The sequence below is a fragment of the Cuculus canorus genome, chromosome 1 (assembly GCF_017976375.1).
Source record: "Cuculus canorus isolate bCucCan1 chromosome 1, bCucCan1.pri, whole genome shotgun sequence".
NCBI lineage: Eukaryota > Metazoa > Chordata > Aves > Cuculiformes > Cuculidae > Cuculus > Cuculus canorus.
Genome location: NC_071401.1, coordinates 155,445,414 through 155,469,177, shown reverse-complemented (window position 1 = coordinate 155,469,177; position 23,764 = coordinate 155,445,414). Strand labels below are relative to the sequence as shown.

The 23,764-nt window shown below is 43.4% G+C and overlaps 1 protein-coding gene across 3 annotated transcripts in view; it reads right to left on the bottom strand.

The window, feature by feature from the left end:
* Positions 1–7,163: 7,163 nt before the first annotated feature.
* Positions 7,164–23,764, bottom strand: part of EP300 (E1A binding protein p300) — a 65,132-nt gene continuing 48,531 nt past the window's right edge. For all 3 annotated transcript variants that reach the window (XM_054069922.1, XM_054069939.1, XM_054069930.1), the window contains exons 21-31: positions 22,998–23,054; positions 21,707–21,784; positions 20,583–20,650; positions 18,616–18,766; positions 18,114–18,260; positions 17,583–17,696; positions 15,664–15,829; positions 14,855–15,019; positions 12,122–12,283; positions 11,405–11,686; positions 7,164–10,050 (exon numbers count right to left, since the gene is read on the bottom strand). In XM_054069922.1, coding sequence (XP_053925897.1) covers positions 7,807–10,050; positions 11,405–11,686; positions 12,122–12,283; positions 14,855–15,019; positions 15,664–15,829; positions 17,583–17,696; positions 18,114–18,260; positions 18,616–18,766; positions 20,583–20,650; positions 21,707–21,784; positions 22,998–23,054 — 3,634 coding nt within the window. In that variant the 3' untranslated portion in view covers positions 7,164–7,806. The remainder of the gene's footprint in view (positions 10,051–11,404; positions 11,687–12,121; positions 12,284–14,854; positions 15,020–15,663; positions 15,830–17,582; positions 17,697–18,113; positions 18,261–18,615; positions 18,767–20,582; positions 20,651–21,706; positions 21,785–22,997; positions 23,055–23,764) is intronic.

The following is a 23,764-nucleotide window of genomic DNA, read 5'->3' as shown; positions in this document are numbered from 1 at the left end:
ACAATCTGTTTCGACAAGCTAAGGGAGGAAATGGCTCCTTGTGCAAACTAACAGTTATCCAAGGGTTGTGTTGTACCAAGGCAGCTGTTAAGAGGGTTTCTAAAACCAAACATCTCCAAGCCAGGGTGAGGTGTAGCTGTTCTCCAAAGAAAAGCTCATTTCAAGGGTAGGAGGCCTCTTCACACACTGGGGCAGAATGAGTCATGAGGTGCAGACGCTTCTGGCCACTGCTACCTTTCAAACAGTACCCACTCCAGGGTTTCCAAAGAGGCTGGATCAAAGTCCTTGGTTGGAACTGAGAGCAGCACAGTCAAGGTCATGGTGTGTATAAAAAGACTATCATGAAAACAGGAGACATTTTTTTCTCAGAGGAACTGTGAGTGTACCAAACACTGGAAGAAGCACTGGAAAAAGAAGGACAAGCTGAAATGGCTGGCACTGTCACATTGTGTACCTCAGCCTGGTCATGCCACCACTTGTGAGAGGTCACAAGCTCTGTGTTGGGTGAGTAACTTGGGCACTGTCAGGCTTTGCCTGGGCGTGTCTTACCTTGCCAGGAGCTCTGTTGTAGCTCATTTCACTGTTACAACGATTGCCTAACGAACAGGTGAGTGTTACCAACATTGGTTCAGGTTTTCTACAATCATCTGGTGTGACACTGCTTGTGCATTATTGTGTACAACAGAGAACAGGTACCAGACACGGGGTCTGCACAGCAGGGTGCATGGAGAGGGTCAGAGTTGCTGTGCTGAGCGGTGGTGGTGATGTGCGATGGTCTCCCACAGACACTAGGACAGTTCTCCCTGTAACATCAGAGCTTGCACCCAGGCTGAGCTCTCCAGTGGGAGGATATGGCTTTACAAATCTTGTGATGCAGGAAGTATTTGAGGGATCTGCTTAGACACCCTGCAGCTCAAACCTCCCCCTATCTGTACTGAAGGCAGAGTCTATGCTCGTTAAGTTGGGAATCAGTGACTAGCATGATGTTGAAGGCTGAAAGCTTTTGACTTGTGGCACCACCTGCTCCACCTGCACATGTACAGGACAACTGCATCAGTTAGGTCCTACACCTGGATCGGGGCAATCCCTGATTTCAATACCCCACTTGGAGTATTGTGTCCAGTTCTGGAATCCTCAACGAGAGAAGGATATGGAACTGTTGGAACAGGTCCAGAGGAGTGCTACAAATATGATCAGAGGGCTGGAGCACCTCCCATACGAGGACAGGCTGAGAGAGTTGGGATTGTTCAGTCTGGAGAAGAGACGACTCTGAGGAGATCTTATAGTGACCTTCCAGTACCTGAAGGGGTCTTACAAGAAAGCTGGGGAGGGACTGTACACAAAGGCTTGTGGTGATAGGACGAGGGCAATGGGTATAAACTGGAGAGGGGCAGACTTAGACTAGGCATAAGGAAGAATTTCTTCACTGTGAGAGTGGTGAGGCACTGGCACAGGTTGCCCAGGGAAGTTGTGGATGCCCCATCCCTGGGGGTGTTCAAGGCCAGGTTGGATGGGGCCTTAGGCAGTCTGGTCTGGTGGGAGGTGTCCCTGCTCATGGCAGGGAGTCGGAACTGGATGATCTTTAAGATCACTTCCAACCCAAACTACTCTATGATTCTATGAGTTCAATGCCCGCAGAGCAGATGTGAGACTGGGAGCTGTGTCCAGTGAAACCTCTGAACTTCCTGAGCCTGACCTGTGCAGCAGGACCATGTAGAATCAGTGCGTTCTATTAGTGAGAGACTCTGCTGCAGGGGACAGAGGTCCCCATCTACCATCCTGCTTAAGGAGATATGGTGCTTGCTGGAATTTCAGATCTGGGATGTTATGGAGAGGCTGCCAAGGCTTGTCCAGCCCTCGCACTATCACTCTCCCCCCCCCCCGGCTCTTCCATGCGGACGTCAACAACACTGTAAGGGAGACCTGGAGCATATCAAGCATGACGTGGCAGCTCTTGATGCAATGAGCATAAGTATGGGAGCTGAGGGTTCTTCTGCTGGTGATGGGAAAATACTTGAAGGGGAACAGATACAGCCTGCAGGTCAACAACTGATTGGTGTCAGCAGGGTTTCAGCTTTTATGACCACGGTCCCTCTTCAAGCATCAAGAACTGCTGTGAAGAGATGGGATCCACTTGACCAAGGGGGAAAAGCACCTTTCCTAAGCAGACAAAGCTGCCCAGCCCATGGAGAAGAGCTTTAAACTAGGGACAACAGGTGAGAGACAGGAGAACTGACAAGTGCACAAGTGATGGACTAGCTTGGCAAGCAACGGTTGCAGTGTGATATAGACAGAAGAGATCTAGATACATGGCAGACAGGGGCCCAGCCCATGTGTGCACATGAAAACAAGGATGTGCTCAGAGGACAGCTTCTTGGGGAAAGCTCTCATAACTTTTCTGGGAAATGAGCACATCTGTGTGCCTCTCTGAAGTTCCCTGTTTTGGGGAGTTCCAGCTCTCTGAGACGAGAAGGAATGTCAGGAGCAAGGGAGACATCTCAGTGGAGTACCCACAGGTTGGAGAAAATTTAAGCAAACTAGATATGCTTAAGTGCACGGGACTTGACCCAAGTGCCGAGGGAGCTGCCCAATGTCTTTGCAAGGCCATTCTCTATCATCTTTGAAAGGTGATGGTGACTGGGGGAAATTTCCTGACGAACTCAAAGGAGCAGAATGTCAGGAACTACAGACCTGTCAGCCTCACCTCAGTCCCTGGGAAGGTGACAGAACAAAACTTCCCAGCAACTGTTTCCAAACACTCTAAGGACAAGAAAGCGAGCAGGAGTAGTCACCATAGAAGGGGAAATCATGCTTAAGCAACCTTAGAGCCTTCTGTGATTCTATGACTGTCTTGGTGAGTGAGGGGAGAGCAGTGAACGTTGTTTGTCTTGAATTTACTCAAGGCTTTCAACACCATCTCTGACAACTCCCTGACACACTGAGGAAGTATGGGCTATGTAAATAGATAACAAGGTGGACTGAAGTGGCACAAAGTCCAGCAGAGGCAAATCATTGGTGACATGCCCCAGGGGCGGGTACTGAGACCAATAGCGTTTAACATCATCCTCATTAGTGAATGATGGGGCAGAGTACAACCTCAGGAAGTTCACACATGGTACAAAACTGGGAGGAGATGCTGATACAACAAAGGGTCGTGCTGCCATCCTGAGGGACCTCAATAGGCTGAAGGAGTGGGCTGAGAGGAATTTCACAAGGTTCAACAAAGGGAAATGTAAAGTCTTACACCTGGGAGGAACAGCACCAGGACAGGCTAGAAAGAAGCTTGTCAGAAAAGTGCCTGTTTGCGAGTTGAACAATATTCCAACAATGCGCTCTTATGGCAAAGGCAGCCAACAGCCTCCTCACCTGCATTAGAAAGAGCATTGCCAGCAAGTAGTGGAAGATTATCCTCTAAGTGCTGGTGACACACGTGGAATGCTGTAGCCAGGTCTGGGGTCCTCAGTACAAGAGAGACATGGACATATTGGAGAGAGTCCAGCAAAGGGCCAGAAACGTAATGAGGAGATTGGAGCAGCTATCACATGAGGAGAGGCTGAGAGATCTAGGACTTCTCAGCCTGGAGAAGAGAAAGCTCAGGGAGATCTTATCCACATGTATGGATACCTGCAGGGGGGAGTACACAGAGAAGCTGTGGCACCTCCATCCTGGAGATCTTCAACTGGACACAGCTGTGTGCAACCTGCTTTAGGTGGACTAGATGATCTCCAGAGGTGCCTGCTCACTTCACCTATTCTGTGATTCTAGAATAACAAATGGCTCTTTGTAGAGCAGGGGATCGACGGTGCTAGGACATGAAAGAAAAAAAAAGCAGTCCAGAAGCATACAGTTAGAGGCTGATATTGCAGTCTCAGGGCTACAAGCAATTCACTGGCGTCCAGGTCGCTGGAGTAACTGGGAGTGTAGCAAAACCAGCTTTAGGGGGAACAAGGAACAAGTATGCAACATACGGAAAACATTCCATAAACAGCAAATTTATACTCGATGTGGAACAATGAGCCAGGAAAGAGCAAGGTGTAGAGTTAACAAACAGATGATGCCAAGACTGAGGGAGAAACCACGAGCAGCGTACACCTCCCCTTGACAAACTCACTCTAAGTCCTCTCCACCTGCAGCTTCAGTCACTGATCCTAGGACTCAAAGGGGCATTGGAAGGAGCAGACATTATTAAGTTTACATCACTGATTTGTTTGTTATTTGACTACAGCATAATTGTAACTGGACAATAAATCTTTGGATTGCTAAAACTTCAGGTGCAAGGTCTTTTTGTTGGTCCAAGAGTCTAACAAACAGGTGGGAAGTGAAACAAACTTGGACACAACTGACTGGCACACAGCGGTGATAGACATGACATCCTAATTTTGTTGCCAACCTGAAGTCTTAACTTTAGCTGTAGTATTTTCCCAGCTGGTGGCTTCTGATTCTCCAGTAAAATCAGGGAAAGCAGGGACTGAGGGGTACAGGGGAAAGAAACCTCATGGAAATTCAAGACCATTGATCATCCATGCCACCTCAACAAAACATTTGAACTTGATTAGAGGCAGCATCTATAAGGAGGGACACAGCAGCTGTGCTGTCACGTAAAATCCCTCGTGGCATCTTTTAAGCAAGTTGCTATGTTGACACTCACAAATTGGAAGCTCTGTAGCTCTCCAAGTCAGGTGCTCTGCAAGGTCTTGAGGCTCCCCTACCTCCGTGTGGGTCAAGAGGCTTCCATGCAAGCTGGGACAAATTCAAAACACCTTTTCTGTGCTAACCTAGAGGCACCAACGAAAGCCGTTTGCTAAGCTGGGATGCTCAGAAAGCACACAAGTCCAAAGGCTGGGCACGCTTTACACTTCACCCGTATGCAGTAAGAAGGAATTTTATTTATACTTCATCCTGAGAAACTTCCCTAAGACTAAAAGCAAAACTCGGCTTTGCTTGGGTAGGGGCAACAAAGAGCTTGCCATGACTGGCATGGAGAACGCAAATCTGAACCAGCTCAGGCCGCTGCCCTGGCATTCAACATGTGCTTGCTTTCTGCTCTCCTTTAGAGCAGGTCAATAGCAATCCCTCCCTGAGCAGACCACGGTTACCCAAAGGAGAACACCAAAGCACAAGGCTGCTTTCCTGAAGCCTCCAGGCCTTCCCACCATCTTGCTGATGGCTCACTAAAAACCTAATACAAGATTCATTGTCCTACTTGTGTTCATATCCAAATATCGAGCATTTTACTCCTGCTTTCCAACAGCCTTCAACATCCGTTTACATTGCAATACACCATTACTTTTGCTTTACACTTGGCTGAGGTTCCCATCCATCCAGGTTTTCCCTTCCATCATCTTCCACCAACAGTTCCCTAAGGACAGCTGGCTCACATTGTTCTGTCTGGGATTTGTGCATACACTGATGCTCACAACACACCTGGTGTAACACAGATGTGGTACTCTGGTCACATCCAGCTCTTCACAGTGCATAACACTGTGGTACGAGTTATTCCCGCTGCAGCCAGCACTGTATACACATGCATGGAATGAGGCTGGGAAGCCCTCAATGGACCAGACACATCAGTGGTGCCCAACCAGTGCAGAACACACAAGATGTTCTTACATGATGGGATTATATGATTTCCTCCCAAGTGAGAAGCAATAGGACAAGATGAAATGCCCTCAAGTTGCACCAGGGGAGGTTGAGTAGATATCAGGAAAACTTTCTTCACCAGTAGGTTTATCAGGCACTGGCACCAGCTGCCCAGGGAGGTGTTAGAATCCCCATCCCTGCAGATATTTAAAAGATGGGGAGATGAGGTACTCAGGGCTGTGGTTTAGTAGTGGACAGGTACGGTTTGGTATCTATGATCTCAGAAGTCTTTTCCAACCAAACAATGATATGGTTAACTCCATGTGCACACAGCTACAGGCAGCACACAGCTACAGGCAGCACACAGCTGGGTTTCCTACACTTGCTCCACAGCTGACGCATTTCTGATCAGGAAAACCCCCAAATATATATAATACACAGTAACCGATCACATCTCCTACATCTGGCAGATCCCCAGACTCAACATAGGGTGACAGAGCACCCAAGCACCACCTCAGGGCAGTGTCTACTGGCCACCCATTCCAGCTTACCTCATGCTCCCGCGTGGGTGCCAAAAGGTGGTACAATATATTCTGAGTGAAATAGGATCTCTTAACATCATATATCTAAACAAGAGCTCTCATTTCCAAATGCAAAATAGGTCCTTTGACGATCCGCTGCTCCCTGGCTGCGCAAGCCAGGAGTACAACCAACTGGCACAACTGCCAAGGTCAGACCTCATTTCTTTGGTAAGATACACGCCTGGAACATTCGCGGAAACACGAAAGCAGAGTTGTACTAAAAGCGTCCATTTAGAAGACTTAATTATTACTCCACACGTCCGTGATTAGATTTTTGCATTTTAAAACAGTCATATACGTTAAACAGTTCTACGACGTCTAAATCGCGATCATTCGAGTCGTGTAGCACACATTCTGCTACGCCCACCCCCCCAAGACCAAGCAACACATGTGGGAGAGAAGGGAAACATTAGAAACTAGCAGTCTGTCTCACACAGTTTATTTAACAATAGGTAATAAGAAATCAATTTTTAACAGTCTATACAGTGATCGAAAGTTCATATTTATAAGTAATCAACTTTTAATTGTAGGATTTACAACATTTGAGGGTTTTTTTTTGCTTTCTATGTTCAAGTTTTACAGAAAGTGGAAGAGGGCGGGGAAAGGGGTACGGGAGAGAGAGAGAAAGAAAGCAAGCATAAAGAAGAAACCCCAGGGACTTTTTTTTCTCAGGTTAAAATAATCCCATTGGGAATTGTTTCTTACCCTCTTTTTTATTTATTTTTCCTTTGTTAGATGTAAAAATAACGAAAAAAATTCTTTCAAGAAAACAGAAACCACAATATATATACTACATCCATTTGGCAGCTGCCCCTGTGTATTTGCAAAAAATGTCGTCTTCTCTCTACATGTACAAATTATTTTAATACTTGAAGTTTATTTTTTTTAAGCTCAGACTCTTGTATAGAAAAATTCTTGGAGGACAAAAGTAGACTTCGGGAGGGGACCGAGTTATTTAATATTTTTACATTTTTTCAAAGAATCGACATATTTCCAACCAAAGGAGGAAAAGATCGGTATTTATTTTTATATATATATATTTATATACGTAAGGTATTTTTTTAAAGCAACATTAACCCCTTTTGTCCTCCGGTTTTAGGAAAAGGTTCTCCTGTGGTGGTTTGGTTTTGTTTTCTGTCGTGGTTTTCTTTTTTTGCAGTGACATGAAGAAAAACCAGAATAGGGAAAATGTTTACCATCTGCCTCAGTAAATAATAACTATCAATATTACATATTTTCATTAATTTAAAAAAAAAATAAAACCTATTGGAGGCATGAGCAGGGCAGCCTTTGGTGAACGGCCCAAAGACCACCCTCTTCCCCCAACCTCCCCAACTCACACGAGGAGAGAAAAAAACCAAAACCCAAGAAAAAGGACTGGCTGTGATTCCAGCCATAACAAAAATATATTCTTTGTACTCTACTGTCCCTCAGGTTCATTGTTGGTTTGTTTTTTTTAAAACCACAAGTTACTGCTGCAGAGTTCAGATGTGTTCCAGGGAAAAAATGTCGTTTTAGCTAAGAAAGATTCAAAAAAATTTGTCTTCAGTACAAAAAGTCTTGAGAAAATAAGTTTTTTTTTCTTGGTTTTTTTTTTTTTACTTTTTTCTTTTTTTTTTTTTGCTCCCAAAATGCTACAATGTGTCTAGTGTATGTCTAGTGTACTCTGTGAAAGGTTTGAATTCAAGTCTGAGTTCTCGGAGCTGAGCCCCAGTTCCGTGGCGCTTGTACCATGGAGGCCTGCCATGCCGGGATTGCTAGCAAGCTGGGAAAGCATTGCACTCTGGTCCGGACTGGCAAAGTGCCCTTGATCCATGGGGTTAGCCTGGGCCGCTACCAGTCCTGGATGTGGGGAGCTGGTCTGCGGGGAGACGTGGTGCGGAGAAGGCTGAGGTTGCATCCGAGGGGACGGGCTGGAATGGGGGGGCTGGGACTGGGGCCGCGGTGAGGGTACAGGCTGCGGAGAACGCACTTGATTGGTGAGCGATGAAGGGAGCTGCTGGCCCTGTAGGTGCGGGGACTGGGCCTGACTGGGGAGCATGTGCTGTTGGGGGCTCATCGGATTGGGCTGAGCCGGGGACCCCATCTGCTGCTGGAGCAGCCTCTGCTGGAAAGCCTGCTGCAAACTGGCTCCTGTCTCTGCACTCATCGCCTGCGGAAGCTGGCTTATTTGTCCCATGTTTCCTTGCTGCATCTGCTGCATGTGATGCTGCATTCGCTGCTGCTGCTGTTGCTGCTGCTGCTGTTGGGGATACCCGACGCCTTGGGGCTGCTGAAACTGGTTGTGGTTGGCCATCCCGGGCCCCAATGCGGGTCCTGCTCCCTGCTGCTGCTGTTGCTGCTGGTGGCGCTGCTGCTCAATCATCTGGTGCCGCCTCATCAGGAGGTCTCGGAACTGGGGAGCCATCCCCGAGTGATTCATATTCATCTGCTGAGCCTGAGGATTCATCCCAGCCATGGCCTGCTGCGGCTGCTGCTGGGGCTGCTGCTGGGGCATGCTGGGCCTCTGCACTCCCGCTTGCATGGGGTTCATGTTCTGCATGGCTGGGTTGGGGTGCACCCCTCCCTGCTGCCCTTGCATGGCCTGCTGCGGCTGGAGCCCGGGCTGCCCCTGGGGGATGCCAGGCTGACCCGTCATACCCTGCGGGTTCTGGGACCCCACATATTTGGCAGCCCGCTGCTTGATGAAAGCGGCCAGCAGCTGAGGATTGGAGTGAAGGATGTTAAGCACCTGCTGCTGCTGCATGGGTGAGCTGGGAGACCTGAGAGTCCGCAGCAGGTTTTGTAAGGCCGCCTGGGGCAGAGGTGGTTGTTTGGGCTGAGCGGCACCAGGCACCTGACCCATCCCTGGCTGAGGTGCCATATTCATCGGCTGACCCGGCTGGGCTACTGACATCATGGATGGCCTCTGCATTCCTGGCTGCAGCTGAGCTTGGGGTAAGCCCCCCTGCACCCACGGCGGCTGCTGCTGCATTCCCGTCGGCCCCATTCCTTGATCTATATGACCACCAGGACCTCTGCCTATCTGCGGAGGGTTCATTCCCATAGGTGGCATCTGGGGCATCTGGTGCTGAATTGGCCTTTGGAAGATCTGAACCTGTGCCATCTGACGCTGGGTCTCTGCAGCCCTCTGGATCTGCATGGCCATTTCCACTGCTGCCGGAGGAGGACCCTGAACTGGTGGCTGAGGTGGCTGGGGTGGAGTTGGAGGAGTCACCTGGCCACCTGCCTTGCCCTGGGACACGGCACTGGGGGGCTGAGTTCTTGACATGGTGTAGGGCGGCATGCTGTTGGGAGGCACAGGCTGAGGCTGCGAGGCAGGCTGGGGCGGAGGCTGGGGTTGTGGGGTTTGTGGTGTTGGGGGCTGCTGGCCTGTCGGTGTTGTTGGGGTGGCTGGCGTCGGTGAGGGCAATCCTTGCTGCTGGCCTACCACACCGGTCCGCTGCATACTCGCCATCCTCCTTCGGAGCATCTGTGCCTGTTGCAGGCGGTGCTGAAGTTGTTGTTGACGGAGCTTGTGTTTAATGTTGAGGCAGAAGGGCACTGGGCACTTGTTCTCCTGGCAGTGCTTTGCATGGTAGCAGCAAAGAGCAATGAGTTGCTTGCAGATGGGGCACCCTCCATTGGTTTTGCGTTTGCAGCCTTTGGTGTGTTGGACAACCCGTTTCATCTTCTGGCAAGACGGCAGTGAGCAGTTGGCATTACGGCACTGGCAGGCATGGACCAGAGACTGGATACAGCGCTGAATGCTCAGGCGGCGGGAATCACCTGGGCTCTGGGTGGTTGCAGTCTGCTGGTTGTTGCTCTCATCATCTAGACCAAGGCCTAATTTTTCCATCTTGTGGTCATGGTTTTTAGTGTTATAGCAGGTGATGCATAGGTCATAATCCTGGAAAGACAATGAAGGAGAAGTTATCAGTGTTCCTGAAACTCCGTACAATAAATTAACGATGACACACCACCTCAACAAATTACTCCCAGCTTGCTCCAGGCAAACTGTTGCTCTAGGGAAAAAAACCCACAAACAGAAATAAATAAATAAATAAATAAATAAATAAATCTTTCACACCATGTTGAGGTACTGGAGAAGGAATAAATCCAAATTATAGCCAAGGAAAGTTGAGTGGGTGTAAAAGGGTGCCTGAAATCTACACAAATACATGTAGCTTGAAATACACATTTGCTCTGAGCTAATAAGCCACACATTATTCAGCTGGGCCAGAAAAAAAACCCTTTCTTTCCCAGAAGGAAAGAAGAAATCAAGGAACAAATAACTACCTGTCTTCTGCTGCTGCTCCAAAAGAAGAGGATAAAGAGTGGCAGGAGAGGTACCAATTTTTTCAAAGAAAGCAGAATGAAAGTTGCATTTTCAGGTGAGTTACATAGCAGAGTGTGCTGACAGAATAAAAGAATAGCATTTACGTTCTGCAGAAGCAACAGTACACGAGTTTGGGTTCAGTAACTAATCTTTAAGGAAAAGATCCAAGACCTCAGGATTCATTAATCCATGTGAAATTTAAAATTATTTTCTACTATAAATGAGGAAATAGGACCATCAAATTTTAATCAGAGCGTTTCAGAGCTGAATCTGAGACAGTCATTTACTTCCAGCAGACTAAAAACTAAGTTACGAGCCAGATTCAAGGTCACTCCAGCTTCTGGAGGGCACAGCATTGACCCAGACCCACTGGATTCAATCATCAAACACAGTGGTGTTGCAAGCACTTCTGAAGACAAAAATGCTGTTTGCAGCCTTCTAGAGAGAGACAAAAGGGTAGTGGAATGTCACCCAAGTACAGGAATGAATCTGACTTCTAGCATAGCAAAACCTCAATGGAAAGCCCTACTTACAGAAATACTGCAGCACAAGACTTCTGGCTCTGGAAGGAGAAAGGATGCATTGCTCTTCAGAAAAAAAAAAAAACAACTCAGCTGATCCTACCACTACAGCTCAAGAAATCCCAATTGCTTAAGCAGCAGCACCTTAAATGAACTACAGGAAATACAATTCCGCTTCAGTTCTCCACAGCTTGAACGCAGAAGACAGAAATCGCACCACCAAGTAGCTGGCTAATAGAATTGCTTTGTTATGGAAAACATTTCCTCTCCTTTCTTCCTGAACTCCCGGAGGAGGAGATGCTGGCAGATCTTTTCCCATCAGTTAATACTGAGAAATTAGTTTGGGTAAAGAGTGCTCTGGGCACACACACGGACACAAGTTGGGAAAACTTCACCACACGTACCTCACAAACAGTGCAGTGCCATCTGGTCTCCACGTGATGCTTGCACTCATTGCAGGTGTAAACAAAGCGGTCTTGGCTCTGGGTATGCAGTTCCACCAGCATGCACATGGTTGACCACTGAGCCCTTCGTAGTGAGGAGAATTCCAGGTGCTTGTCTCTAGCAAGGGTTAGGAAAGCATCGCGCCCATCCATCAGGTCACACGGAATGAGTGGGTCAGGCTCAACAATGGGGGGTAAGGAGTTGGCTGCAGGGCCAGCAATGAGACGGATGACAAAGAAGACCTGAAAACAAAGATAACTTAATATGCCAGCATTTATCAAGATGGTCACTAAACTTCATTACACAGAATGAACAATTCCAGGACCAACTAACACTGGAATGATGTGGCGCCAGGGCGGCGTGCTTGTAACAAATGGGAAATTTCAAGCTTCTCGGTGCCCTGCAGGTTTACCCTCTTCAGAAGCATGAGATAAGGAGCTCTGCACTGAACATTAACAGTAAAACCAATCTAGATCGCTAGGAAGTTCTGTACGAACACTATTTGTCCCCACTGCCCTCATAGCAAAGAGAGACCAGGCTTACTGGTACTTGTCTAGTGTGCCACTCAATGCTCCAGCCAAACCTGTTTAATTTACAGGGCAGGAGTCTTAAGTATCAAAGCTTCACACATCCCTCTACTTAAGTAAAATATATATTTCTCATTCTACCAATCTTACCTCCTTGTGCTTCTCCATAGTGGCGTAGAGTTTCTGGGAGAGGTCATTGGACACGTTAGGCATGCCAGGTTTCTTCTTATTGCCACGACTCAAGCTGCTCTTGTTCTTACTTGTCTTCTTATTGTTCTTCTTTTTGGCATTTTTGCTGTCTCCCTTGCTCACCTATTAATTTAAAAGGCATTTTTTGTCAGGTATCTAAGTCACAGCACATCAGCATGTTACTACTTTCACATCTTCAATAACCACAGGACAAAACACACTTCACAATCATTTACTCTGAAGAGACTTACCAAGGTCCCCTGAAACATTAAATTAATTCCATTATAATTGCTTCAGAAGATATCGAGATCACCAAATACATAGTTATAAAAATACCAGAAGTGTAAATGCTCAGGAAGTGCAAGGGAAACGTTATTTACTGAAACATGTTTGTATGCAATAGTTGAACACTGAAGCACCTCTCGGATAATCACAACGGGGTTCAGTAGAATTCTCAACACAATTTAGAACTAAAAATAACTGAAAACTACAACTGGTATTGCACTAACCAGAGGTAAGAAAGACTTAATCTACCTAGAGAGCTGTAACAAACTAAGTCTAACAGATTTATTTTTTAATAGACTGCATTAGACTAATTTTGATATGAAGCTGTCCCCCTGAGCCCAAAAGGCATTAGGAGTGCAAATTCTAGTATGCACCTTCCTCATGTCACATCCTGCAACAGATGAACAAAAGAGGTCAGCTTAATTTCAGTTATAATCAATTAGCAATGACCAGTTTACTCCTCTCTGTTCTTCTCAGATGGCCCCTCAAAACACTACAGCATACGATGACCAAGGATCAAAGCAATTCTCATCCAAATAAGCATTTTTTCTAAGCTTATAATAACTTTGTCACAATGGAAATTTCCAGTGAACATGAATGACTATGACATCATTTGAGAGTACAGTTTATTGTTGCCTCATTTTTAAGAGAGGAACAGTGGGGTCCGTAAATAGTTGAAATTATTTTAAATCACAGAATAGCTGGGGTTGGAAGGGACCTTGAAGACCATGCAGTTCCAACCCCCCCTGCCACAGGCAGGGACACTGCCCACCAGACCAGGCTGCTCAAGGCCCCATCCATCCTGGCCTCGGAACACTTCCTGGGATGGGGCATCCACAGCTTCCCTAGGCAACCTGTGCCAGTGCCTCACCATCCTTATCAGGAAGAATTGCATCTTCATGTCTAATCTAAATCTTCCCCCTTCCAATTTAAAGCCATTTCCCGTTGTCATATCAGTCCATGCCCTTATAAAAAGTCTGTCCCCAGCTTTCCTGTAGCCCCTTCAATTACTGGAAGATTGCTATAAGGTCTCTTCAGAGCCTTCTCTTCTCCAGGCTGAATATCCCAACTGTCTCAAGCCTGTCCTCATAGCCCTCTGATCATCTTTGTGGCTTTCTCTGTACCCATTCCAACAGTTCCATATCCTTCTGTTGCGGATTCCAGAACTGGACACAGTACTCCAGGTGGGAGTCTCACAAGAGAGGAGTAAATAATAAAGGTTTAATAGTAATATGCTGCAAGCTTATCCACTGCAGGATTTTGGGGCTAAACTGCTGTGACAGATCAACTAAGTGCTGACCAGCATCACACTCACAGAGCTAGGTCAGATTCCTCACGACTGGTTTCTGTTTTATTAGAGAGATGGGAACTTGCAGCTATACCAAGTGAAAAACAAACCTTTAAACGATCCCTTCCTAAGAAAGATGTTAGTTGAAGCAATTTTGATATCAAGTTGCCTAATTGCCAGGTTATTCTTGCACTTACTTTATTCAGAGTCCTTGAAAGAAGGTATTGCAAAGAAAAACATAGGACAACCACAAATTCTAGGTATAATGTTAAACCTAACTTGTTAGATCCAGAGGTCTTTTAGGAAGACAATTAATTCTAAGTCCCCCAAAATCCTAATAAGGTGATGAAGCAGCAGTGTTCAAACAGAGTAAACAACTATTCCTGTGTTAGCAAAGCTAACTTTATCCTAGATTCACCTCCTTCTCCATAAAAGCTCAGAACACTCAAGGATGGGCAAATGCATAAATTCTGCATCTGTTAAATTCCAAATTTATTGTTGATTTAAGAGGCATACCTTCTTTTGTTCTTTGTGGAATGTGAAAGGACAGCTGTTCTCCAAAAAAATTGCACAAAATAACAGCAAGAAATTTCTCTAGTTTAAGCAGCCCTAGAGTTCAGCAGTATTTTGTGCTTCAGATTTTCAATGCCTTAAAGCTTGCTACTGAAGAACCTATACTGAGTAAACTACTAAATCACAGCACCCTGTTAGTTTCTCAGAATGCTCTGCTAATACTGGCATTACAACATCTAAGTTGAAAAGAAGAGAATTAGCCACTGCCCAAAAGCTAAAGCTTAAGCAAAAAGCTTCCAAGTCAGGCTCAGGTTGCAGCATGAGCATTGATACTGGATTTCAGCAGCAAAATATTCAGCTAGCAGCTATTTCAATCTAATTGACTCCGGTAATAATGTTTATAGCCATATCAACAGCCACTGTCCTGTGAACGTAGCTTAGCGGTATTTTAACAGTGCTAATTTATAACATCAGAATTTATATTGGAGTGAAGCTAGAAAGGTGAAAAACCCAGTTAATCGAAGTGCCTGCCCTCCCTGCTTTGTTTTATTACCCACAGGTAATCACAACTTCTACATTAGATCATGAAATAGTAGAAGCATTCTTACATCCGTGCTTTCATTACTGGTGTTTTCTTCTCTCTTCCTTTCTTCTTCTTCTTGCTCTAGCTCCTTAATGCTCTCCTCTAGAACGTTAGGCCAGAAGTCTCCTTCAAAATAAGGTAGTTCTTTTGCACTTGTTAGACGATCTTCTGTTGCCTGTTTAAATATATCCTGGAAAACAGCAAACCAGGTGGTTACCACTATTACAAGTCACGTAAGTAAAGGCAACCCTTTCAAAACATGATAAAAAAGGCACCAGCAGAGCAAAGGAAAGCTTAATATTTCAGTTCATTTTATGAAGGCGCATTCTAAGTGCAGATTTAACTCTGCATTAGTAACAGTTTGTCAAACATATATCAAATATTCCCACTCCAAAGAAACAAAAATCATTACCACGTGCAAGGCTTCAAAATGCATACTTTCCAAATGGGACAATATAATCAATATAATCACTATATAGCTGAAGTCTTGATAATTCCAAAGATTTTACACATTTCTAACTGTGTCAGGAGGCTAACCCTGCAATTTTATTTAACACAGGAAGATTAAAGATTCCATATATTTTCTTTGTATCCATGAAGTGAGATTTGCTCTCTTCTACAGTATTTTTATCAAGAATTTAGTTTGTTCCAACAATTTCAGAAGCTACAAGCTTTGAAAAGGATATATTTTAACCCTATAAACTTTTAGTGCTCAATTCACTTAAAACCAATAAACTCCAAGCAGAAGGCGTAATTCAGAAGGCAAGGAAGAAACCAAGACAAGACTGGCCAAACCCTCCACCACCTCCCAGTACAAACATACACCTTACAAACCTTGTAATCATGGACAATGCGCTCCGACACAGATTTGTCCAGCATTTTTTTGTACCACTCTTGCAGTCGTTTGGGTTTGGGTATCTTTTGGTCAGGAGGATGGCAATGGAAGATGTAGTCATCTCCTTCACTAGGTGGGCATGCCCAGATATGTCCAGTAGTATACCTAGCATTATTAGACAAAAAAAATTCATGTGGGCTCTGATGATCAATACTAGAGCTTACTTTCCTCTCTACCACGAGATGGAGCCACCACAAAGTTGGCTGGTGTTAACAGATAGACAATAATTACAGCTCTCTATGATTTTAATTCTAGGGTTCATTCCAGCTTAATTCATGTGACAGCATTACCATTTTTTCCACTAATTTTTTAAAATTCATGCTATATGCAGAGTAGTTTATATGTACCGCGTACATTTTCCAGTCTAGATTAAAATCAAAGCCTGATATAGATCTGCAATTGCCACCTCTCAATTAACAAAAACTAGGAATATGGAGGCTAGGTATTTCAGCAGTAAACGCCAGAATTCTTTTTCCTTGAGACAGTGCAGTCATTTGTGGTCTAGCAACATTTGAAACACAGATTTATATAAACACACAAACCACTTTTCTACTGTAAATCCTCTGTTTAACTTTTGAACTTTTTCGGTTCAGCTTTAAAAGGTTTCACCGTTATATCTGGGAATAAACAGTCACTGTCAACCAATGCTACTGGATGCACAATATAAGTACTATGAAGACAGATGACACTCAAACAGTAGCAGCTGCAGAGAACATAACACCACAAAGATCACTACTTCACCCTCAGTTCTTTTCTATTAATTTTTGAAAAGAACTCCAGTAGAAGCAATAATCAGATCTCAACTTTGAGAAACAACACCCTTGCCGTATTGAGAAATGGCTCTGAAGAACCCTACCCAAACCCTGGGAACTGAAGCAGTTATCATTCCTTCTGCCCGAGAAGGGAGAGATGACACTGCGTGACCAATATTGTTTTCCCAAAATGAGAACCCGATGTTACCCATTAGCACAGAAAACAGCATTAAGTAAAACCGAGGCTTGAGCTCTATGTGGCAATTTGAGAGACAGAAGTTAGAAAATACGGAATAAAAAAGGCAAAAAGAAGTCTAACTCATGCCTTTGAAGGAGTAAGGTACATCTCAATGAGCGACTGAAGATAGTACCACCCACCTCCAGGCTGACTCCCTGGATTTTTATCATGCAACTATTATAGACATAGTTTCTAATAACTTCTTCATGAATAGCTTTCTGCCAAGCTACAACAGGTACTTTTGACAACAAATGGATGTTTACTTCACTGCCTTTTGTATTTCAGTAATCACAGGCACTTAATTTCCCCTTTCTCATTTCTTCAGTTGTTCTGCGTTCTCTTTTATGTCATCCCTAGAACACTCTCTTCCTTCTGCTCCAACTTTTCAGTTCTTCATTATTTCAACTACTCATTCTATAAGAGATTTCTCATTAGCCTTTAACAGCTGTTACAGAGTTAATCAGTACAGAAAGAATACTCTTACCTTCCTCCTCAAACATGGGTAACTACTTGCTTGCCAGCACAAAGGAATGACCTGATTAAAGCAGTTGCATTACACAGAGACAGCACCATCAACAAGGCTGGCAAAATTTCACGGTCCACATAAAAAGGCTCACTTTTTCTACTTAGACTTAAGGAAGTCCTACATACCTTTGGAAGCCTAAAATATCTGAATCATAAGCCTCTCCTGGAAAGCCTCCAATTAGTTTTTCTTTTCTCCTTCTGAACTAAGCACAGTTTTTGCCAATTTATTCTATCACTGGTCAATATTTAGGCATTATGTTCTACACAATGGGATGTAGTAATTTCATTTGCACTAAGAATTACCTACCACAAACGCTGCACAGAAGAAAACAATAAGACTTACCCTAGTTTCTTGACATATTCTAGATATCCAATTAGTATTTCATGATAGACAGCAGTCCTCAAGCATTTAGGGCGGAAGAAATGAACGCTGTCAAGGTAAGATATATACACTCGCCTAAAGGAAAAAACAAAAACCAAACAAAATTATGAGAAGCAGATATCTCAATGTAGTTGTACAAGTTCATTCATGTTATTTCATACACTGGAAGCATCCAATACAATAGCAGTCTTCAAAGCTTTTGACCCTCATTTACCTCTATAAACTCAACTTTCTTTTGATATCCTAACCTCATCTCTCTAAAACTACCCAATCCCTTCCTTGAGAATACTGACAACCTATCCTTAAGGCAACACTGTCTGCCAGTGAGCATCCTTGGCAAGAAGGGTCCTCCCTACAGAAGCTGCTTTGTTTCTAGAAGCTAACAGCATGAAGTCTTCACACATGCAACACCGAAGCCCTGTATAAAACTTGAGAACGTTCATGCAACCCAGACAGTACCAAAATGAAGAAAATCTTCATGCAGCTCCTCACCTTTGATTGGGCGGAGGACAGTCTGAGCCGTACTCTTGCACATGCATCCCGAAGAAGCACAAGTCTACACCATCAATCTCCTCAAAGGCAAATAGTGCTTTTGTTCGATAAGGGAAAGACTCAGCCATCTCTCCACTGTCTACAAACCTGTGGGTTAACAGAGGGTAAAGAGGAATACCAAATACATTCATATATTAGGGAATACACATTGCTAGGTAAAGGCAACAATGATTAGGGTTACTGTCATTTTAGTGCAATTTTAAAGGTAAATGCTTACAGACTACTCAAAACACAAGGCATCCACTTTTTACGATGAAAAAGAAGATACATATCACAACTCATGAATATGCTGCCTTAACACCTGTGTGTTAAGAACTGATCAGTGGTGAGAATTTTGAATACAGCAGTACTTTTGTTCTTTTTTCAAAACAGTAGCATGTAAGTAAATTCAAACAGCTTCCACCTCCTCCCAAAGAAAGCAAAAGAAATTGAAAGAACATACCTTGCTTTCATTCCTGGTTTTACTTCAACAGTTTTGTCAGACGCGTGTACCACCCTAACTGTAACCTCTCCTGCTTCAGGGTGATTCTGGCGTCTTAGGAAATCATTAACTCTATTCTCCAAGAAGGTACCAAGTCTAGTAGCCGGCAACCCTGCAGAAGGAAAATACAGCTCTAAATATATACAAAACTGAACTGTTCAAATGTGATTTGTCAATTCAGATGTGAAATGAAAAGTGACTCTTAATGCATGCGGTATGTTATCATAAATTAAAGCTTTATCTTTAAACACTAACACTTCTAGACGTGGTGAGCTGCTTTTCACCTGCAGGCACATTTATGGTTTATACATTATTTAAATGAAGAAAGAATCTGTATTTCAATCCAGTCTCTATCTGTCTCAAAAGTCCATCACAATTAAGGCTCCTCCTGAATTGAAACTATTAATTACTTAAACCGGATTACAAAACACTGCTTTCAGGCATAGCTTCCAGAGCAGACATTGCATATGGAGGTATATTTTGTCTACAAAGCCACATTAGCCAAGTTAATCTCTCAGTTACCGAAAGAATTTATTTCAATGATGGACAGAACAACTAAATACAACTGCATCTGCAAGTAACACAGTTACAAGTTTCTCAAACAATCATCATCCAAAAGAAGTACAAGCATAACATTAGCTGACACAAAACCTAAAGCTGAAAGGGAGTTTCAGACTTCTGGTGTAACAGGGCCTGTCTCATTGCTGTCCGTTACTTCTGACAGAGTTACCTATCTGCCAATCAGCCTGTCATCTCTCCAATTTGACACCTTGCAGTAAAGCAAAACTACACCACATTAAGTTTGCAATACATATAGGTTTCTAGAAACAAAGAAACGATCAAAAATGCAAAAGAAACCCTGTATTCCCCCTGTATTCTTGCTGAATCTAGGGAGTTTAGATTTTGGAGGTTTTGGAAGACTCAGATGCTGAAACCATTCATTGAGTGGTTGCTTTCCCTTTCATAAGAATAGTTGAGGAGAACACTTTTTGTGATTGAACTGTAAGCCATCTCCCAAATTTCAAGACAATGTAGTCTGAGATTCTCCTTCCTCTTTCTCCAAAGGACCTTAAAAAGTAACTTTTTAATGCTACAGTTAATATTTGTTAGAATAGTGATGTTATTGGTTGGCTGGGGGTTTTGTTTTCTTACTTTTTTTTTGCAGAAATATAAAAACTCACTTCTCCTCTGTTCAAAGTGCACCAACCTAAGAAGCTTCTGAAACACTTGTTTTAATGTCTACAGAACAGCTGGACAATGATCGCACAAATTTCCTCCTACGCTGCCTTCAAATCAGCTGTCTTGATCAAGAAGAAATGTCTGCAGAGAGTTTTGTCATGAGCCAATGCAAACTTTGTCTCTCCATCAAAGCTTAAAAGCAGCAGTTGTCACGGTGACTTGAACACGCTATCACAAATGTAAGTTCAACTGCAGTCACACAGCAACAACTTCTCAATGCTATTAATACACTGTGACAAAAGGAGATGTTTATCTTGCATTAGCAGGGCTCTAAAACAGTACATTAATCCTCTAAAATAGACTATTAACTAACTACAACACCAGTAAATGCAAATACTCAGAACATCACAGAACTAGTGTTCAGAATGGGCCAAAAGTATCATAGAATCATAGAATAATTTGGGTTGGAAGGGACCTTAAAGATCATCCAGTTCCAAACCCCCTGCCATGGGCAGGGACACCTCCCACTAGATCAGGCTGCCCAAGGCCCCATCCAACCTGGCCTTGAACAACACCTCCATGGGTGGGGCATCCACAGCTTCCCTAGGCAACCCATGCCAGCGTCTCACCACTCTCATGGTGAAGAAATTATCCTCCTTTAACTCAAAAAACAGAAACAAAACACAAAGCCCCCTCTTCCCCATTCTTAAGCTATTTGAGATTTGTTGGTGCAAGTGTCAGAATCTTACTTTTTGCAGAGAATTTGTTCTCTTTCCTTGTTCGTCCTGTTTTCTTTAGGCAGCCATCACAGACAAAGCTGAAATAAAAATGGGAAAAAGAGAAAAAACACCAAGTCAAATTGTAAAGTTCCTTAGAATCTCATCATTAGAAGCAAAACCTTTCACTAGATTTTATCTGGTCTGGAAAATACTTTAACTGCAATTTGAAATAAAAGACAGCACAAAACAGTGCAGCAGAAACAACCCAAGTGTTTCAGAGGCAGAGGAGGATCTAAGCTCTAAGGGGTACATCTCCTGTCAGCCACCCATGCCACCACCTGCAAGTCCAGGAAACGAGGTCTCCACTGAAAGGTCTAACAACATTCGGTTAAAGTATTCTTGGAACAAATAGCCTCAAATTGCTGTCTCTGATGAAGGTGAGAGACTGCAATACAGAAAGCAAAAGGCTTTTTTTTTGTCTAAACGCCCAAGTAGACTATAGCACAAAGCGATGGGCAGATCCTTCCTCAGTTACAGGACGTTCACCCTTTTCTGCAGCAATGTGGATTGGACAACAGTATGGTAAAAGTCATAACTATCTTGTCAAGAAAGGTAACACAAACTCTTACAGAGCTTTATCTACGCTTCATTTATCAGCTTTTTACAAATATCTTTCAAAGCAAACGGAAAAACACAGTATTTTGATCAAGACCTATAGAGTATCTAAAGAAGACTAGATTGTTTTTCAGATGTAATTTCATCACTGAGGTCAAAAAAGTGACTTCACCTGTTAAATTCTTCACAGGTTAATTATTTTTTAAGATGACAAGGCAATATGATTCGTACAGAAAATAGACCAGTATGACATTTTTACCAGAACTAAAAAGAAGTATCTTTAAACATAAAAGGCTGAAATATGAGGCTGAAAGGCCCTCTTCCACACACAGAGGAATGTTAGAAGCACTTAAGATTAGAAACAATACAGTAAGATGTGATGCCTAAATTTGATATTACCCTATATGTCCTGTAAAACTTACAGGCAGGAATGCAATTTCTTCCATCAGACACTTAAATATAACCACCATAAAGAAGTTTATGCACAAACACTAGTAAATCTATCATATCACCTCTACTAAGAAAGAGAAACTCCTTACCCAGAAGGCCAGATTATCTCATTATGAAGAACACAGATCTGGTGCATTTTTCTTCCACATTCTATACATTCAACAAAGCTGTAGAAGGAAAAAAGGGGAAAAGGAAGTAAGGTTAGTAGGATCATTACACGCCTGCATATTTTGTAACATTTTCTTAGAGGAGCTCTAGCATTTAGGCTCTTGAGCCTTTTTAACACAGAAGGTACTAGAGGAAAACTGATTCACAGGTCTCAAAAGAAGAACCAGGAAAAATGGTTGTTAGTTGCCTCACTATGCTTGAAGCCTGGGGTACATTACAAATGTACTGCAGAAAGGTGGGAAGGAAGAAAACAGAAGCAACGTCAAAGTCACTTTCAGAAGATTAGCTCAGATCTAAGGACAACTGAGGTAAGTGATACGGCCTACTTCACAGATCTTGGTGAATTTAATTATCCAAAATACCTAAGGTTGCTTTGTGTATCAGGACAATCTGACTCCTTTTGAACGTGTATATTTAAGAGAGTCTGAGATCTTGAACGAATAGCTGTCATCTACATAGAGCACTGGGTATCATACTTGTAAGTTAGACTCGTATTCTAGCACTGGGCTGCATCTTCACTATAACAAATTGAAAGGAAAGTTATGAATCAAGTTACTATTCTCTCCTTCCTGCAGCCCTCGTAAAACAGAAGAACTGGCTGACCCTTATGCCCTTAGAAGGGTGGTGTGGGAAGCATACATATCCTTTTTCCCCATTCGAGAGTGAAGGTAATGCTTGCAGAGAAGCAGCATAGGCGTATAATGTAGGAACATGTAGTGGCTTCAAAAATAACATCAGGAATATAGAGAAAAACAGCTGAGTCACCATAACTACTGAATGCCTACATTTCTGGCTGATTCAAAATTTAACAACTTTTCCTTCTACTGTATCAACTAGAAAAGCCAATAGCACAAAAAGACCTACTGCCAAATGACCTAATCAATTCTGAGACTTGAGCATTTGCCACAAGAGGGTTGCAAAGTGGAGTTAACTGCATTCATCCTTCTGTTGAAACCACATTCAAGACAACAAAATGCACTAATTCCATTCCATACATACAGCATCATGTATTTCTTAAGTACAGCTATGGTGGTTTGAGTTCTCGGGACGTGCTGCCAGACATGCTGCTTACTGAGCAGCCCTTATCGGCTCAGAGTTAGAGGAAACTTGGAAAACACGGACAATCAAAGCTGATGGTAAATGAATAACATCTATTTTATAAAATAGTTATAATTAAATGAGGATCATTCAAAGTGTGACAGCATTACTTACAGCTCAGGGTCCAGTGTATCGTTTTTCCTTTTCGAAAACTGTTCTTTGTTTATCGTGCTATGGAGAAACAGGCAAATAAAACTCAGTTTTAACACAAGACAACATACACTCAATGCCATACCACACACATCCACACAAAGACAAAATTTGCACGCAGATTTTTTAGACACACACTGGCACTACACAGGAAAGAGCTGTATTTGACAAAGTAACCAACAACTAAAGTACCCACCACCCTCGACTCTGCCTGTAGAACACATTTTCTACGAGACAATAGCTTGTAAAGAACCATATTGCTCCCTTATTTGGTTTGACTACAGAATAAATGGTAAAACTTGCTGACGTTCACGTTTTGGACTAGTCTGATCCGTATTTCATAGTGAAAAGTAATATTCGATATATATCTCTCATACTCTGAATACAGAAAATTCCAATTCTCTTTGATTACTGAGAGAGGCAGAATATATTATTTCAGATTCCCCTAGCTCTCCTCCTAGATTAACTTAAAAGGATAAATTTCAGCTTCAAAACCCTGCAACCCTAGCCCAGACATTACTCTATACTAACTTTACCCTCCCTTCAGCATTTGCAAGGCTAGAAAGTCCATCTGCTTTGACAGTGAAGTCCCAGGTATCTTTTATGCTAATCTGGTTAAAAAAAAGTCAAGAAAAATCACGTAAGAACACCCAGACCTCATGAGAATTTACCCTGAAGAGGGTGCAGTAAAATGAAAGATGATCAGTACAAGTCCCTTTGAGAAACAATGA